The 17,531-nt window shown below is 33.2% G+C and overlaps 7 protein-coding genes and 1 non-coding gene across 9 annotated transcripts in view; 2 read left to right on the forward strand and 6 right to left on the reverse strand.

Annotated features, from left to right (window-relative positions):
• Nucleotides 1-609: 609 nt before the first annotated feature.
• Nucleotides 610-8,815, forward strand: LOC128387924 (neurogenic protein mastermind-like). The gene is made up of 3 exons (XM_053347217.1): nt 610-1,040; nt 1,248-1,480; nt 5,371-8,815. The coding sequence occupies exons 2-3, from the start codon at nt 1,360-1,362 to the stop codon at nt 8,226-8,228; spliced, it is 2,979 nt and encodes a 992-aa protein (XP_053203192.1). The 5' UTR covers nt 610-1,040; nt 1,248-1,359; the 3' UTR covers nt 8,229-8,815.
• Nucleotides 8,816-9,007: 192 nt separating this feature from the next.
• On the reverse strand, nt 9,008-11,086 carry LOC128387930 (U4/U6 small nuclear ribonucleoprotein Prp3-like). Its single transcript, XM_053347230.1, has 2 exons — nt 10,847-11,086; nt 9,008-10,762 (listed from the first exon to the last, which is right to left on the reverse strand). The coding sequence occupies exons 1-2, from the start codon at nt 10,957-10,959 to the stop codon at nt 9,244-9,246; spliced, it is 1,632 nt and encodes a 543-aa protein (XP_053203205.1). The 5' UTR covers nt 10,960-11,086; the 3' UTR covers nt 9,008-9,243.
• Nucleotides 11,087-11,266: 180 nt separating this feature from the next.
• On the reverse strand, nt 11,267-13,646 carry LOC128387935 (malonyl-CoA-acyl carrier protein transacylase, mitochondrial-like). 2 transcript variants are annotated; one of them, XM_053347247.1, is made up of 2 exons: nt 12,390-13,646; nt 11,267-12,070 (listed from the first exon to the last, which is right to left on the reverse strand). In XM_053347247.1, exons 1-2 carry the CDS (start codon nt 13,561-13,563, stop codon nt 12,012-12,014), a joined length of 1,233 nt encoding a protein of 410 aa, XP_053203222.1. In that variant the 5' UTR covers nt 13,564-13,646; the 3' UTR covers nt 11,267-12,011. The 2 variants fall into 2 exon arrangements, with proteins under 2 accessions (XP_053203222.1, XP_053203223.1); XM_053347248.1 differs by having other exon boundaries at nt 12,325-13,645.
• On the reverse strand, nt 11,362-11,955 carry LOC128388122 (salivary glue protein Sgs-3-like). The gene has a single exon (XM_053347480.1). It carries the CDS (start codon nt 11,953-11,955, stop codon nt 11,362-11,364), a length of 594 nt encoding a protein of 197 aa, XP_053203455.1.
• Nucleotides 13,647-13,695: 49 nt separating the features above from the next.
• LOC128387939 (protein KTI12 homolog) lies at nt 13,696-15,608 on the reverse strand. Its single transcript, XM_053347252.1, has 4 exons — nt 15,291-15,608; nt 14,822-14,877; nt 14,509-14,754; nt 13,696-14,190 (listed from the first exon to the last, which is right to left on the reverse strand). The coding sequence occupies exons 1-4, from the start codon at nt 15,541-15,543 to the stop codon at nt 13,912-13,914; spliced, it is 834 nt and encodes a 277-aa protein (XP_053203227.1). The 5' UTR covers nt 15,544-15,608; the 3' UTR covers nt 13,696-13,911.
• On the reverse strand, nt 15,075-15,147 carry Trnak-cuu (transfer RNA lysine (anticodon CUU)). The gene has a single exon. It is a non-coding gene; the product is annotated as a tRNA-Lys (tRNA).
• A 70-nt stretch (nt 15,609-15,678) lies between the features above and the next one.
• On the forward strand, nt 15,679-16,542 carry LOC128387941 (deoxyuridine 5'-triphosphate nucleotidohydrolase-like). The gene is made up of 2 exons (XM_053347254.1): nt 15,679-15,895; nt 15,956-16,542. The coding sequence occupies exons 1-2, from the start codon at nt 15,762-15,764 to the stop codon at nt 16,302-16,304; spliced, it is 483 nt and encodes a 160-aa protein (XP_053203229.1). The 5' UTR covers nt 15,679-15,761; the 3' UTR covers nt 16,305-16,542.
• The window catches only part of LOC128387923 (atrial natriuretic peptide receptor 1-like), a 54,599-nt gene continuing 53,554 nt past the window's right edge, over nt 16,487-17,531 (reverse strand). The window contains exons 16-18 of the mRNA XM_053347216.1: nt 16,935-17,208; nt 16,765-16,856; nt 16,487-16,662 (exon numbers count right to left, since the gene is read on the reverse strand). Of these exons, the coding sequence (XP_053203191.1) occupies nt 16,549-16,662; nt 16,765-16,856; nt 16,935-17,208 (480 nt within the window). The 3' untranslated portion in view covers nt 16,487-16,548. The remainder of the gene's footprint in view (nt 16,663-16,764; nt 16,857-16,934; nt 17,209-17,531) is intronic.

The following is a 17,531-nucleotide window of genomic DNA, read 5'->3' on the forward strand; positions in this document are numbered from 1 at the left end:
TCTTTAGTTACAATCTAATCTTACAAAGAGTTTACATTTGTAATTACAATCAGTAAATCACTATAAGGACATTAGATAAATTTAAATTACGATAATTATTTCAAAATGATTATCATATCATTGAAAATGTTCACTGTATTGGTTGAGTAAATTGTTTACGATTGAATTTCATATCAATTAGAAAACAATTTGATATTCATTTGGAAACAGGTAAAATTCAATCAATACCATTATCTTTATCATCCTCATCCTCATCCTCATCTTGTTATCATCATCAACTTGTTTATTAATCTTTTGGGTGGACTGGTCAATATGATGGACTCGAAAAAGAAAACTTTTTTTTTCTCTTCCTTCTTCGAAGTCAATATGTTTATATATTCACTCGTGACATGATTTATTTTGGATGATAAAAGATGATGATGATTACCTTAAAAAGAACATTTCAATTTCGAATCATCTTCCTTTCTTTTCCCCATCATCATCATCATCGCTCGTCATTAACAACAAAAGCACCTCCTTTCCTCCCACCCTCCAAATCCACCTCCAATCGTCCTCCTCCTCTCACTATCTTTACATCATCATCATCATCATCATCTTGTTTCTCTTCCTTCCTATCTCACAAACATTATCAGATCATCATCATCATCTTCATCTTCATCAACATCATCATCATCCAACAACATCAACAACATAATCAACTTTACTATTAAGTGTCATCGGAAACACAACAACAACAACATTCATTGTGTCTGTTGATTGAAAACTTGATTGTTGTTTGTTGATAAATCTTAATTTTTTTTGTTTTCTCCCTATTTGTGATTCACTGATTGTTTGTTGGATGTTAATTCACAATTTACATTTTTCTCGTTCAGTGAAACAATCAACACAATATAAGAAAAACTTTTAATTGTTTATATGATTTGGAAAATGTTGATCAACATGGATCGAAACTAAAAAATTACTTTTGTGTCTCTAAATCATCAACAATTTAATTCTTTCATTCAATTTCATAGTTAATATAATATACGATTATTACCAAGGTAATTTAATTTTCTTTTCCTTTTTTTTTCATTAATAATTTGTTACTTTTAATTGTTGATATATAATGTGAATATTATCATTGATCAACGTTAATTGTGCCAATATAATCAACATTTTCTTTTCGTCAACAATCACAATCGATTGATTATTAAACAATCTAATTTAATTGTTATTCTTTTCTCTTTTTTATTCTTAATTTACTTCAGAGTAATTGATTATCCAATCGTTATCCAATTCGAGACAATTAATTCAACTCTCGTCCAGTGTGTCATTTATATTAATCATTAACAATCGGGTTTTAATAATTAGTTAATCAAAATGTTTCCTCGAAAATCAAATTCACCACCAACTTTACAATTAACTCTTCTATTGGCTTTGTTAATTAACCACAATCATAGGAGTTTTGTCATTTGTTCAAATAATTTTAGCCAAAATCAAGGTAAGAAATGAATTAATTAATTAACAGCAAGAGAAACAATTAAATTGATTGTCAACCGAAAGGTATTAATAATAGTAACACCAATATCTCAAGTTAATTGAGTTAACATTAAACTTGATTAGTTGATTGTGATGATCAAAAAAACTCTCATATGAAACAGGATAAACTTTTTTTTCTGTCCAACAATTAACTTAAACATTGATTATCAAAGTTCACAACAATTAAGTCTCAACACTATCATAAGACAATTTATTTGCTTAATTTACTAATATTTGATTAATCTAGTTTATTAAAGTGTAACAATCATAATTTGTTGTGGTTAACAAATTGTTCATTCACTTTTATTGTTAAGTTAATACTCCAAATCAATTGTAATCAATTGGTCATTGATTAAATATTACAATCAAGTTGATTGTTGATAGAATTCAATAAGATTTGATTAACCGGTTAAATTGTTGTAAACAGATTACAATTGATCAGCTTATTAATCAGTTGATAGTTATTTGATTTATTGATTCATTTGGATAACAATTAACTGAGTTAGCTTGAAAATGATTTCAGATTAACAATCAAGAAAACAACATGAATCAAATTGTTTTTAATTTTTAATTGTGATCATAATCATAATCATCATCACAATTTACAATTTAAAAAGCTGCTTGATTATGATTAAAATAATTTGTCAATTGTTATTCCTTCCGTATTCATGATTAAATTAAAGATGATTAGTTAATCCTTCATAAAGAAATTTATTTTTACTTTAACCACCATTAGCTATTAGATTAAACCGTTAACACTGATCAGTTAATTGTTGTCTTGGTTAAGCAATTAAATGCTGACCATTAATACCCAACTCTCCATAAAATATTAAATACTAATTAAAATACAAAACAACAATCAATTAAATCAAAAATAATCAATCAACAACCAACAAGAAAACTTTGATCAACATAACAATTATTAAGACAATCACTTTTTTTTTTGATTAACTTATTCAATTAATTGCAATGAGAAAGTCTTTAAAGTTAGATTTAAATTGTTTTAATTACTTTTCAATGATCGAAGTCAAAGTTAATTATAACAATTGATTTCTAACCTTGTCTACAATTTACCTCTAAATGAGAAAACAATAATTACTATTATTATTATTATCATGATGATGATGATTATGAATAACTAACTGTGCGTGTTTATTGATGATAATGACAATGATGATGAAGATGAGGATGATAATTGAGTTTGATCTCGTTTCATGATTGAGATTCACACTTATTGTTATGGATGAATAATCATTCCAATCTGATTATGATGATGATTAAAATGATGAAAAAAGATGAGGATGATAATGATAATGATAATTCACACACTTGTACACTCACGAAAAATATTATCATTCAATTAGACATTAGAACTAAAGTTAGAACAAAAAAAATAAACTTTTTAAGGTTCGACAAAGTATCGATTTCGTTTATTTTTTTTCTCGATTTTGTTATTTTCTTTTTTCTTCACCCAATCGATTTTAATTATTGGTTAATCAAAGTTTTCTCATTTAAAAATGAAAATGATTCCAAGTGAAAGTCCATTGACCTATTGGGAATAGTTAGTTAATTGTTAGACTATCGTTAGTGATCAATATTAATTCATCATAATCAGTCTCATGTTTTTGATTGATTGTTGTTTTATTTGTATCACAAGTTCAAGATCAATCATATTAATTGTGAGATTTTGATTGTTATCATTTCCAAAATAATTGATAACTTAATTGTCGTTATCATTTAATTTAATAGATTTAATTTCGTTGATTATTTACAAACAATTTACATAATTTAACGGGGAAACTTAATATGGGAGGATAGAGTTGATTGTTATGCTAATTGTTGAGATTACTTTTCAATTTACCCTTAATTAGGTTGATTTGGTTTTGTTGGGAATTATTTTTAATTTGTAATTACAATTAGTTTCAAGAATTGGTTTTCTTTTTTAAATTATTATTATAATTTAGGGTTTGTTACTTATTATCATGATTGGTGATGAGGATGATGAATAATTTAACTACAATCAATTGATTGTTGTCTTGAATTTGTTGAAAAAAAAACTAATAATTGTGATTAACAATAACTCGCTTCAATAAGTTACACTAAAAGTCAATTGATCTGTAAATTGTCATTTTAATTGTTATCAAATTGTTACTTATGATTATGGAGTCAGGTTATTTTGGTTTGAATAATGGTTGCTAATCATCACAATTAATAAACATAATTTAATTGCTAATCAATACATTCTTATGCTCATCAACTTATTGATTACTGATGATGATGGATTGTAATTAAGACAAAAATAACAATTGATTTAATTTGTGGTTGATTATAAAGAGCAAGAACCTTTTTGATTGAGTTGACAATTAGTTAACCAATTGAATTAATCATAATACACTAAGGAGATTATCAGATTATAATTAGATGACACTTTGATTGCTTAATTAAGGCTTAATCATCCTGAGGCTATTAGACATTATATAAGATTATTTTTAATTGCAAGAGAAATAAAAATTATTTAATTCTGTTTGATTAAAGATCAATTTAATTATGATAAACTGAATCAGTTCAATTTGGTTAATTGCTTAACAGTTAGATGAAAATTGATCATTTTAATCTGATTACCAACTTTAATCCAAAGTCTAATTAGTTGATTAGCAATAATGACCATGATAATCAGTTAAATTGCTTGCAAAGTATTAATATAAGGTTAATTATAATTATTTGTCCTTCAATAACATTAAACAATTAAAAAGCCTTAAATTTAGTTCCTTGAGTTAATTGTTGACTCAATCTTAACAATATCTTGAATCGTGATCAAGTAAATTACCAATTACATTTTTTTCATTTGTCACTTAATTCATCATTATTATTTATTGAATACACATAACCTTTGAAGAGAGAGAGAGAGAGACAATCTAATTACAATTAAAGGGTTGACCAATTAAGCGTAATTATTGATTAACTAAATCAATTCTGGATTCAACCAGGACACAAATTCAACCTGAAAAACTGAAAACTATATATACTCAAGAGGATTAATCAAGATTCATTGGTTGTGATTGATTAAAAGATGATTTTGACAAACGGTCGACTGATTATCACCATCAACAGGACAACATGATGATGATGATGAAAAAAAAACAAGATAATTAAATTAATATTAGATTGGATTAGATTAGAAAAGGAGAAAGCATAAAATTTTCAGAAGGGAAAAAAAGTAAACATCATTTTTTTCCCTCTCATCTAAAGGTAACGAAAACATTGTCATCCTCATCATCATTTATGTCTTAATGTGTGTTCTTATCCTCCTCCTCATCATCATCATCATCTCTCAATCAGAAATGACCTAGAATCAATGTTCCATCAATGTTACTAATAACTGATGAGAGAGAAGATCAATTTTAAGGAAGCGACACTTTTCCGCTTTGTATCCCATTAATATCTTTATGGAGTTTTTTACCTTTCTCTCTCTCTCTCTCTTCACGGTGAATTGATCTTCAAGTCGATATCACATATCACTAAATATGTGATGATTTAGTTATAACTTGAGGCCACTTTTCAATGAACCTTATTAACTACAATAATGTATAAGAAGTAACAAAATTGATATTAAAAGTTTGTCTTTGATTTCAATGCATCGCTATTTAGATGATTAATAACAAAAGTTTACAAAGACAATCATTTTCAACATATTGATTGTAAAGAAATGCACTTAATCATTAATAGAGATTGATTACTTTAATTATCACTAGATCGACGTGATCATTAATCCAAAATCGTTGTTATCTTGTTTTCCAAGGGAAATTCACTCTAAATAATACATTTAAATTGTTTTTTCTTTTCGATGATTAGGTCAATCCTCTAATTCACAAGTAACATCGACCAATACAACAACCGAATCACCAAGATACATTCCTTCACAATCAGGATACTCAGATGATGATTTTACCTCAAGCCATTCACTTTCACCACAATTATCCTCATCATCCTCATCCTCATCTTCTTTACCTTCGGCAAGTCATTCAATCAAGGAATCACGTCGATCGTCACCCTTACACTATGGTTTAATTACACCTCGAAATGATTTACTGATGGCCGCAAATGCTAATTCACAACAACAACAACACCATCATTATCAACAACAGCAACTTCATCACCATCTCCAACAACAACAACAGCAACAACAACCTTTCATGGTTCGAACTGGGTTTGGACTTCATTCCGGTGATTTTCATGCCAATGGAGGTGTTAACGGTAATCAAATGAATCTCCATCAATCCTCATCACCTCTTCATCATTCAGGTTCAGCTAATTTTTATAGCCAACGAGACCTTTCATCCGCTGGTTCAACTCCCGCCGATTATACTACATCCGGTGCTGGTTTCCTTATGCCCGATCTTCAATCAGAAGCGACTTCGAATCGTCTTTACGATTTAGCTTTGGCCAGTAGTGAAAATGAACGTATCAAGGCTACTCTTTCAGGTCGAGTTCGTTCATCAAATGGACTATCATCTTCATCAGGTTTATCTGCAGCAGCATCATCGACTTCCGGCTCATCGGCATCACCTTCTGATTATTCAGCTCTTGATAATAATCCTTCAGTTGGTTCATCTTCATCTTCACAAGCTGAATCAGAACTTGCCAATTACCTTAAAGCTGCCGCTTCTGAGGCCGCTGCCTCTTCATCTTCACCTTCTGCTGGTGGTTCATCGGAAAACACCAATCAATTGGTTCCAAATTCACCCAATCTTGTTGGACGACGGAAGCCACTTTATGCCGAACGAGTGGTTGAAGAGCAACACATTTTCGATCCCGCGGTTACCAAACATCTCCTTCAAAAACAACGAGAAAACGAATACGCTGCTAATAATTTAATGGAATCTGGACTCTCCGCTGAATCTCCTGTTCCAAGCGAATCTGATTTAGCTCAACAATTAGCTGCCATGTCAGAATTACATTCAAACCATCCTGGTTCATCTTCACCCTCTGAATATTTACCTCTTTCATCTTCCGGTCTTTCACTTAATCCAAACTCTTTTTCATCCATGAATTCCATCAATGAATATTCAGCTCTCGGTGGTGCTGGTGGTCATAATGGTGCCGCCGCCGCTGCTGCTGCGGGTCTTCGAGGTTTCTCTAATCTTGGTGGACTTTCTGGCCTTGGCGGGCAAGGATTAGCTACATCAGCTTCATCTCTTCCCTCGATGATCACACCTTACGCTCTTGCTGCAGCCAACTCTCTTCCCCGTAGTCCCGCTGGTGTGCCCGCTGGTGCTATTGTTGGTGCTCCAGGTTCAGCACCTCCACCAGGAATGAAACTCGCCGGTTATGTAACAATGACCAATCCCTCACCTCCAATGATGTCACCACAAGTTTCCTCATCAATGGTTAATCCAATGGCCTTAATGGCTCAAAACATGGGTAACAATCCTGGTCAATCAATGGGCGGTGGACCTGGAATGGGCAATCTTGCCGGCGGTATGTCTAATAATCAAGCTCAAGCTGTTGCCCAAATGATGGCTCAGGGAATGGGACAAGGAATGGGACAAGGAATGAGCCAGGCAATGAATCAAGCGATGGGTCAAGGTATGGGACAAGGAATGAAATATCCTTTCAACCCAATGGCCTTCGGACCAGGAGCTGCAGGTCAAAATCAAGCTCTTCAAGCGCTTCTCGGCGGTGCCATGGGTCAAGTTGGTCAACAGGCAAGTCAAGTATCAGCAACAACCAGTAGTCCAGCTTCAGCATCCGCTGGATCAGCAGCAGCATCGACTGCTCCAAGTTCAAGCTCATCTGGACAATCACGAAATCGTTTCTTTAGTCGACTTAACCCACTTAATCTTTTCCGAAGATTCAGAATACGAGGAAACTCAGCTGGTTCAACTTCAACCGAACCCTCAGTTGCAGAAGCTGAGAAACGATCGTCCGTTGTTTCAGAATATTTTTCACAAGGTCAACAAAGATTCAATCGATTCCCATTCAACCAACATGTCGGACCACATTATACTCTCTACCCATACGATCAACACTCGGCCTTTCATCACTCACGACGAGCTCGAAGATCAGCCGACGAGATTTCAAAAGACCACCAAGAACAACCTTTAGCCTCAGAAACAAATTCATCTCAAAACGATACCGAAACCGCTGAAAACTATTACCCATTTCCTGGAAACTATTTCATGCCCGCTTCAGGTGGACGAATGAGGTTTCCAAACAGTGAAGGCCGTCGACGAGGTTCTCGAAGATACTCTGGACCAGGCTACCTAAGTTCCGTTGAGAGTCGAGGATTAGGACTCATGGGATCAGGAAATTTCGAAGTCATTCGCGGTGGAATTCTTCCAGGCAACAATAAGCGGACTTTAAGGCCACATTCATCAATGTCCAACGAACGAGACAACGATGATCGTAACGATTCAGGTTATTCAGATGAAGATGATTCTAATAACCATAATAACAATAATCATAATAACAATTCAGATGACGATAAATCGTCTTCATACCCTCCCTTGGAGGATGAATTTTTCTCAGCCGGTAGTCCAGGAATTTTAGGATTCCAAGGATTTAATCATTTCTCTGGCTCATCATCGTCAGTTTTCAATAATTTATCAGCAAGCCGACGGAAATCAGCGATCCTCAGCGGCGAAAAAGGTTCTGAAGCTCTGGCCAGCGAAAAGTCATCCACATCAACCGATTTACAGGCCATCTCATGAAAGAAACCACAACAAAATCAATTCTCTAAGTTAATTAAGTATTAAGATAGTTTCAAATTCTGATTAGATTCGTAGTAACAATAACAATTAAGAGTAACAATTATGTCGAGAGGAAACCAAAACCAGAAAACGAAATCATCATCAACGAAAATTATTCATTAATTGTTTTAAAAAAAATCTTTTCTTCTCCGTTGATTATAATCATCTTTTTTAAATTCTAAACGCAAAAGGTTAACGATTTGATGAGAAAACAATTAATCAGTTTAATTACAATTCTATATATTAATTTATCTTCTCATCATCTATTACAATCATCATTCATCATCAATACACCGTAAGGGAATCACTTAAATCTCAAGTTTCACAATCAACTACAATGGAAAAACAATCAAGGCAATCAAACTGATTATCTCATCTTTTAATTAATTAATCTACACAAATAATACAACAACCAAAAGAAACAGCCACCGTTAATTAATTGCTTAAAACAAAATTAATTCACATTTTAATTTCCCTTTTTCATGTCGATTCACAATTGACTAAATCAACTTTTTTTCTATCAAATTAAATTTTGGATTTTTTATTTACCTTTTTTTGGGACCAAAATGTTAACTGATTTTTCTGTTAATTGTTAATCATTTACATTAATTGTCATAAATGATCAATGTTAATAAAATCAGAACTTTTTTTCTACGAAAACAATTAAACCATCAATCTACTACAATTGTAATAAGGAAAACAATTATTACTGAGACAAGAAGTGGACGAATTTTTATCGATAATTTTTAAATTAATCGTGTTCATTATTAATTAATTGTTAATAACAAAATATGAGATTTGATGAAACAATGAAATAGAAAGAGAAAAGAGAGTTTACATTTCGATAGAACTCGAAAGATCAGCTTGGTGATTCGATAAAATCGATTTGTATACAATTTGTTGATATTTGGTTCGAATCCTTGTCCAAGATAATTGTTTGATATTTTTTTACAATTCAGTTTATATTTTGTCTAAATTAATTATCTAAAATTGATAGACTATAGGCTAGATCCCAATAGTGTTCAACGTGATGATTTTTCAATAATTCTCGAGCGTAACTTTCGTTTGGAGCGTTTTTAAATCGAAAATCATTGAAGGCTCGATTCTTGGCTAATCCTTTCCAAACGAGGAAACATTTATTTTCCACTTTTTCCCCGGTAACATATTTATCTTTAAATCCGGTATCTTCATTCCAATCGATTCTTCTCATCATTAATTTTTCGAATTTAATTTGCTGCTTTGGTCCACCTTCGACAATGACAACGTTCACGTTTTTAAATGTAACAACAATTCCCGTCATTTGTAACTGTTTAGCGTTGGTTTCGACTTTAAACTTTCTCTTCGGATCGGAAAAATTGAGAATACGATAAACCGTTACATGAACTCCTAAGCTTGTATCTTCTTTAACTTTTTTAATTTTCTTTTGTTTCTTCTGATCAGCTGTTAATTTCCTTGAAGCATTTGCTTCTTCATGGGTTTTCTGCCGTTTGGCCATACTTTCTTTCACTTGAGATTCAACCTTGGTTGGATCTTTGATGGCTTGATCACCTAGAACTCTCATCATATTGGACATTTTCACTTTTGGCTCGGGCGGTGGTTCCAATCCTAATCTGATCTTTTCTTGTTTCTCTTTCCAGGTTTCTCGGCGATTTTGTCGACGTAACTTTTTATGTTCTGCTTTCGTTAAAAACACTGGTAAGGCCATTGGTTTGTCTGTTGCTCCTAATGGTTTTATTTGCATTGGATGTTCTATAAGATGAGTTATTCCTTCATATTTTTCTTCTAATGGTTTGTCACAATTAACTGATTCTTCATAGCTATTATCTGTTATAACAAAACTGTCCCACCATTCGACATCAGGTATATCATCTTCCTTGATTTCCTTCTTTGGTACAATAGAGCTTAAAACAGCAAGTCGAGCAGCAGATGAAATGCCGGTTTTAACAGCAGCTTGAGCTATTTGTTTTTGTAGAGACTCTAATTTAGCCTTAGTCCGAACCTTTTCACCAACTATTTCAAAAGTACCTTTGTCGTAAAATTTAAAGTTTCGCTTCACCCTAGTAACAGGCTTAACTTCAACACGAGGGTCAAAAAATTTACTTTGAACATCATCATTTGTAGGCTTCTCTTGGTTTGTTACCTTGAATTGCTCGCGCTTTTGAGCTCGAATATTTGCTTTTAAAGTAGGTAAACGCTGGACTAATGTAACCTCTCTACCGCTACTATCAACTGTTCTACCTTCATGGTCTAATATCAGGGGAGCTGGTTTGGAATTTTGTTTAGATGAATCGTTCGAGGAAGTACTGGCAGTAGCGGCACGATTTGATAGTGATAAAGCCAAAGCAGGATTTCTTCTTAATTCAGCAGTTGCCATCTCAAGCCTGGCCTGTATTTGAGCTCTAGTAAGTTCAGCTGGTGTAAGAGAAGGAGGATTATTTGATGAAGATGTTGATGGAACAGAATTTGCTCCATTAGAAGCTTGAGCTGCAAGTAACCTGAGGGTAAATTCAACAAAGAAAAAACATCCATTAGAAAAGAAAAATTAAATGAAGTCAAGAAAGAAAATAATAAACACTTACCTCTGTTTCTCAGCAATTTGCTTCTTTTTCATTTCAATTTGACGCTGGGCATTTTCCATCATCTCTTTAATCTGAAGACTATTCAATTTCGCTGGAACAATAGGAGTCCCCATTTTATCAAATGAATCGAATTAACTCAAAAAAGAATAACACAAATAATTTACACAATTAAAAATCACCAACAATTAGATTGGTCTAGAAAGAGTAACAATTTGTATGACATATGAAAGTAAATGGTAATTTCTGGTCGAATAGGCTGTTCCAAAGTAAATAGATGAACCTTTCCGATTGGTCCCAACAGGGAACATGTTGACGTTTCCATGGAAACCGATCATTTACGCGGAAAATTTGAAGCCCCAAATTGGAGCAAAAGTAAAGTTTTAAATTGGAAGAAATAAAATTGAACAAAATTGGCAGAAATTTGGAAAGGAAAATTGATTTAATTGATGTAAAGAATATTATTAACAGTATTTTTTATCTTTCAATGCATTGGATTTAAGTAAAGAAAAATAAAGTTAATAGTTGGTCTGAGCGAAACCTCGAGCGGTTTTAACTGGACTGACATATCGAGAGGGCGATTGAACTACTTGTTTGGTTGAATAGTTTGAGGTCTTAGTGGGAACCGATTTGGGTGCTGATGTTTTCGATGGAGATTTAATTGAAGTTTTGGTTGGGGTTTTAACTGCTTCCTCTTTGACGACTTGGGTTTGAACAACTGAATGGGTCTTTGTGGGGGCAACATAAGTCTTGGATGGTGCAACTCTTTGGGCGGCGGTTGAAGTGGTGGTACTGAGAGTGGTTGGTGCAGGAGTAGTTGTGGTAGTGGTGGTTGTGGTTGTGGTGGTGGAAGATACTTCTAAAACGGGAGATTGGGCTAATTCAGAGGAAGATTCTGAGGCAAGTTCTTGAGGTTCAGTCAAAGGTGTGAGAACTGGAGCTTGAGCGGGTTCGACAACTGCAGGTGATTGGACTGCAGGATCAGCTAAAACGGGAGATTGAGCGGGTTCAGCTGGAGTAGAAACAACTGGAGAGGATTGGACTTGATCGATTGATAGAGTTTGGTGAATCTTGGAAACTATTTTCTTAGCAATTGCTTGTGGAACTTGCATTGAATCGGATATATTGAAAACTCGATTATTCAATTGAACGTAACCACGAACGGGAATCATTTTCTTCCATGATGGATGAATCCATTTGGAATCAATTGATGGGGTAAGAAGTAAACTGTAGATGAGAACACAAGATGATAAGAAGATCATGATGAAATATCAAGTTGATTTGAAGAAGATCAAAGGTAAAGTTTAAAATCGAAGGGAAAAGTTTTCAAAGAGATCTAAAGGAAAGTTGAAGCGAGAATGATGATCCTTTGTTTGACCACCAAGTCTATTTATAGTTCATCTCTACAAGTGAAAAGTTAAGCCGATTGGTTGAAAGGTCAGTTTTCCCCTTCGTTCCTATTGGTCATTTAACATTTTTACCCGTTTGTTTAAAGTCACTAATTAAACGGAAATGGAGTTGGCCACTTTAAATGCCTTATTATTACAATTTCTTAAGATTGCTCGTAAAGTTGACCCGGGGCCACATTCAAACGTCTTTGGGTATTCAAAGCCTTCTGGGCGACGGTAAATCTCTGACATCACTTGTTCCCATCTAACCGATTTGAAAATTTGATCTGATAATTTCTCATGTATTTGCTTCTCAAATCTATAAACTTTGGCATCAAGATTTGAATAACAGGGTATCCGTAATCGATTAGAAGGTGTTTTCATTAGAGCTTCTTTAAATTTCTTTTTCGCTGGTCTCATTAATTTAGTATGAAAGGCACCGGAAACTTTTAATCTTTTGGTTAGTTTGATTCCAAATTCTGATGCATTGAGCTCGATAAACCTTAAAGCCTCCTCATGGCCACCAATTACTTTACAATGAGGAAATAAATGATTAGAGACACTACAAACAGCATGATCTTCATCAATGCCTCGGGCTAAACACCATTCAACGGCAGCTCGACATGCAAACGAAATCCTTGCATCCGGACCAAATTTAATTGTAATTAAACCACCAGGAACCCGCTCAGCAGCTTCTTGCATGGCTTCAGCTCTAATTTTAACCAACCTTAGACCATCTTCAAAGGAAAAGGCTCCAGCAAAAACCAATGAAGCCAATTCTCCGACACTAAATCCCGCTGTTCCAATACAAGCTTCAACCACACCCGGATGAGTGATTCTCAGTTTTTCAACGGCTCCTAATGAGGTAACAAAAATGGCCGGTTGACAGTGGACAGTTTCATCAAGCTCTTCTGCTGGACCATTAAGACACATCTCCAATAAATCATAACCAAGTATACGATTGGCAGTTTGAAACATTTCCTCAACATTGGGAACCTCTAAAAGATTATGACCCATTCCAACAAATTGTGACCCTTGACCTGGAAACAAGATAATACTGGTTCTTGATGGATCAACCGATTTATTATCAAGCAAAAATTTAGGTGGCTTTCGACGGGGTAACAATGACTTGTTACCTTCTTCATCCTTTAAAGTAGTAACAATTTCCTTCTCGTTATTATCATTGTTTACATTTGATTCTGTACTCAAGCACCGATGAAATTTATTCACAACAAAAGGTAACACTTTAAATCTTAAACAACTATGTTGACTATAGAATTGACTATTAATTGGCTTATATAATTCCAAAATTCGATATAAATTAAATGACATTTTTATCCTAAATTGCGAAAACAATTAAATATAATTACAACATTTGAGAAATAAAAACAAAATTTCATCACATGTTTATCATATGTCGATATCAGATCTCAGATATTTGATTGAAAAGATACTTGGATCGGATAAAAGTCCAATTGTTTTTAATTGTTCATCTTTAATTGCTTATAAAATTTAAGAAATTAACTAAGTTTTATCAATACACAGGTGAATATTGTGTATACATGTTGTATATTCAACAATTGTAAACGAAAAGAGACTTTTGATCATCTTTTCATTTGTTTTCTCAAAGATTTTCCAAAGTTTCCAAAATTTGATCTTCGATCAGTTATTTGTTTTTCTTTAATCATTATCAGTGATTGAATTAAGATATTGAATGAATGTTGGTTTAATTTGATCGAATTTATCAATTGGATGCATTTTAGTGTAATGAATGAAAGATCTTCGTAATCGATTCAATTCGGGAAGTGGAAATATCCGATTTAAACGAACTGGATTAGTTTGTCCGATGATTTTAATTGTGAAAATTGATCCAAGTTTTTGAACTTTAATTATTTCATCAATAATTTGCTTGGTTTGAGAATCCAATTCATAAAGGAAATTAGCTTCAGACAATGGTTGCTAAAGTTAAGAGGAAGAAACAATAATAACAATCAAAGATTAATCACAAGTCAATTTTTTAAAATCTTCGAGATAATTGTTTCCATTAGGATTATTTCATTTTCCAAATAATCCTTTGGTTAAGTTTTTAATCCACTTAAATCTTTCACATGGATTATATTGATTGTAGTGAGCTGCATTATTGATGATAATGACGATAATTCATCACAATGGATTAGAATTGGATTTAAGTTTAACTCAAGTGATGAGATTTACGATCAATTGAATATTTGAATTTCAATTGGTATCTCTGGACAATTGGACATTGGAAAAACTTACTGATTGGGTTGATTGATTGGGTTTCAATGGTTTTTTATCGATAATCGCTGATTTAATTTCATCGAATGAGGCCTCAAATGAATTGGAGAAAACAAAATGCGGTGAATCCCAACGATTCTGTGAATTCGGTGCCTCATATCTCAAGTGTAATTCATTGAAAATTTTCTCATCGTAACGTTTACCACTGGAAGAATCTCTTAAATTGTTCAATCTCCAAGATTCATCTTTAAGATTGGAACATTCAACCTAAATTACAATTAAAAAAGTAAACAAAATAACAATCGAATCCAAATAATCCAAATAATCAACTAACCACACAATAAGTTGTCGCTTGTTCCTTTGCAATACAAAAAAGTTCATAACGATAACCTAAAGGAAAGAGTCGAGAAAAGAAATCAAATTAAATAAAACAATTAAAGTGAAAAGAAAAGAAAATGTAAACACAACAATAAAATTAAATAATTTTGAAGAGACAGAAATTGATCAATAGCAAATTCAATCTTCATTGAACAATTAGAATAGAAAATTAGAAAAAATTGAATAGAATGAAATTCAAAAGAAATGTACGCCCGATGTGGGGCTCGAACCCACGACCCTGAGGTTAAGAGCCTCATGCTCTACCGACTGAGCTAACCGGGCTGACGATGATGGAGAAGCTGCAAATATCCTAGACTATTATTCACAATTAGGTTAATGAAATAATAACAATAAGATTTGACTTTTTGTTACTTATGCTGTTTGTTCATTGATTTAATCTTATTTCAATTAAATCCTCAACTTACCCTTAATGTAATTCGATGAATCCAATATGACCACTTTCTCTTTATTCAGGTGCCTGTGAACGGCTGATTTTAATTGTCCTCTCATCTGTTTCTCTCTGTTAGAATCAGAGAAAATGTAATTAACATTTTCTATGTAATCATTGTCCGAAATTAACACAGTTTGACCTCCAGCCAAGTTGAAATAATCAACAATCTTTGAAGACCAATATGATTTACCTGAACAAGGTAAACCAACTATAACAATTAAAGGCATGATGATAATCACAAGAATCTAAATTTAGATTCTAAATTCAAGTACAATTAGTTAGAGAAAAGTCAAGGTAACAGTTGTCATGACAACGTTGATGAAAATGTTCATCGAAATTCCATGTGCGCATGCGCGAGAAAAACCGCTCAAAACATTCGTTTGTTTTCTGGAATCTTTATAAGAAATTCTTATTCTTGTTGGTTATTGTTATCGTGTTTTTCATCATGAATTTTCAGCGTTTTTTTGAGATTTTCCCATTCTTTGGTAGCCCAAAGGTCCTTCGATTCAAGAAAATGAGCGAAAATGCTTACACACCCACAAAAGGAAGTAAACTTGCTGCTGGTTTTGACCTTTACAGGTAAGAAAAAGTATCTTCTGATGCTTGTTGCTATTTTCTTCTTTGTTTGTCTACTTTCAGTGCTCATGATCTTGTTGTTGGTGCCAAGGGAAAAGCTTTGGTTAAAACTGATCTTCAGATTCAAATACCCGAGAATTGTTATGGTAGAATTGCCCCAAGATCTGGACTTGCTCACAAAAATTTCATCGATGTTGGAGCAGGAGTAATTGACGCTGATTACCGAGGAAATGTTGGTGTTATCTTATTCAACTTCGGTGATTCTGATTTCAAAATTTCCAAAGGTGATAGAATTGCTCAACTAATCTGTGAACGTATTGAATACCCAGAACTGGAAGAGATTTGTGGTGATGAAGAGATAGAAAATACTGACAGAGGTGCAGGTGGTTTCGGCTCAACCGGAAAGAATTAAATATTGACCTCAATCAATGTAATCGAAATGTTTTCCCAAAATTGTCAACATTTGCACAATATTATCATCCCTTGATTAGAAAGTTTCATCATCCCATTGTTAAAGACACAACTGCATCACTATTGTAAACGATTTTGAATCAATCTCTCAAACCCAAAGGTCAATCAAAAAACTTAATATGATTCAAAAGTCGAAACAAAATTTACATTTTATTCAATTAAATACTTTACACAGTTGATTTACATTATAAATTGGTTTCTTTAACAATGTCTTCATTGATTAATGGAGTAGAAAGAATCGTCTTCCCATCACCATCGGTCTCTCCAAGTAACCAATAAGTTGTCACAATTCCCTTGCCCTTGAAAGAGAATCAACAAAATCAAGTGAAACAAAGTGTAAGATTAATTTTCTCATAATTTCTATTCTACTAATCATCATAACAATCAAACTAATTACTCACTTTCATTTCAACTTCTCCCCTTAGATCGAGGACAAAGTTACCAATCCTAAGAAGAAGTTCCCTCGTTTTTGGACTCACATGGATTTTCAATGCTGTGGAATGGAAACAATTTAGAGAATCAATATCAATAGAATAACAATTAGAAGGAAAGACGACAACAATTAACTTACGCATTCCCGTTGATTCCATTCTCGAAGCGGTATTAACGGTATCACCAAAGAGACAATAACGAGGCATCTTAAGTCCAACTACACCGGCAACACAAGGACCCGAATGTACCCCGATTCTAAGTTTTAATTGTTCACCAGGACGATGTCTAATTGTAAACGACATGACAGCATTTAAGAGTGATAATGACATTCTGGCGATTTCTCTTGCATGAAGAATCCCGTTTCGAGTTGGAAGACCAGAAACAACCATATAAGCATCGCCAATGGTTTCAACCTAATTGTCAAAGTAATCAAAAAATCAAGAAAAAGATATTGGAAAAGATGAAAGATGAAAATGGAAGAAAAGAATCAAGTTAATCTGAAGAACAACAACAATTTAGATCGATTACATTAAGAGCTGTCTTCTTTTCTCAAGTGAATTAAACATCATGATGGTTAACATGCACGAAGAAATTGTTTCACATCAACATGAAGACTTAATCGAAACAATCTAATCATTTATATTTCTATATATAAATCCAAGAGAATCTTCAATATTTACCAATATTATTCATTTTCTCAACAATATCTGATTACGTGTTTATCTTCAATTTTGGT

Source organism: Panonychus citri, unplaced genomic scaffold, assembly GCF_014898815.1.
Source record: "Panonychus citri isolate SS breed McGregor unplaced genomic scaffold, ASM1489881v1 Contig00095, whole genome shotgun sequence".
Taxonomy (NCBI): Eukaryota; Metazoa; Arthropoda; class Arachnida; order Trombidiformes; family Tetranychidae; genus Panonychus; species Panonychus citri.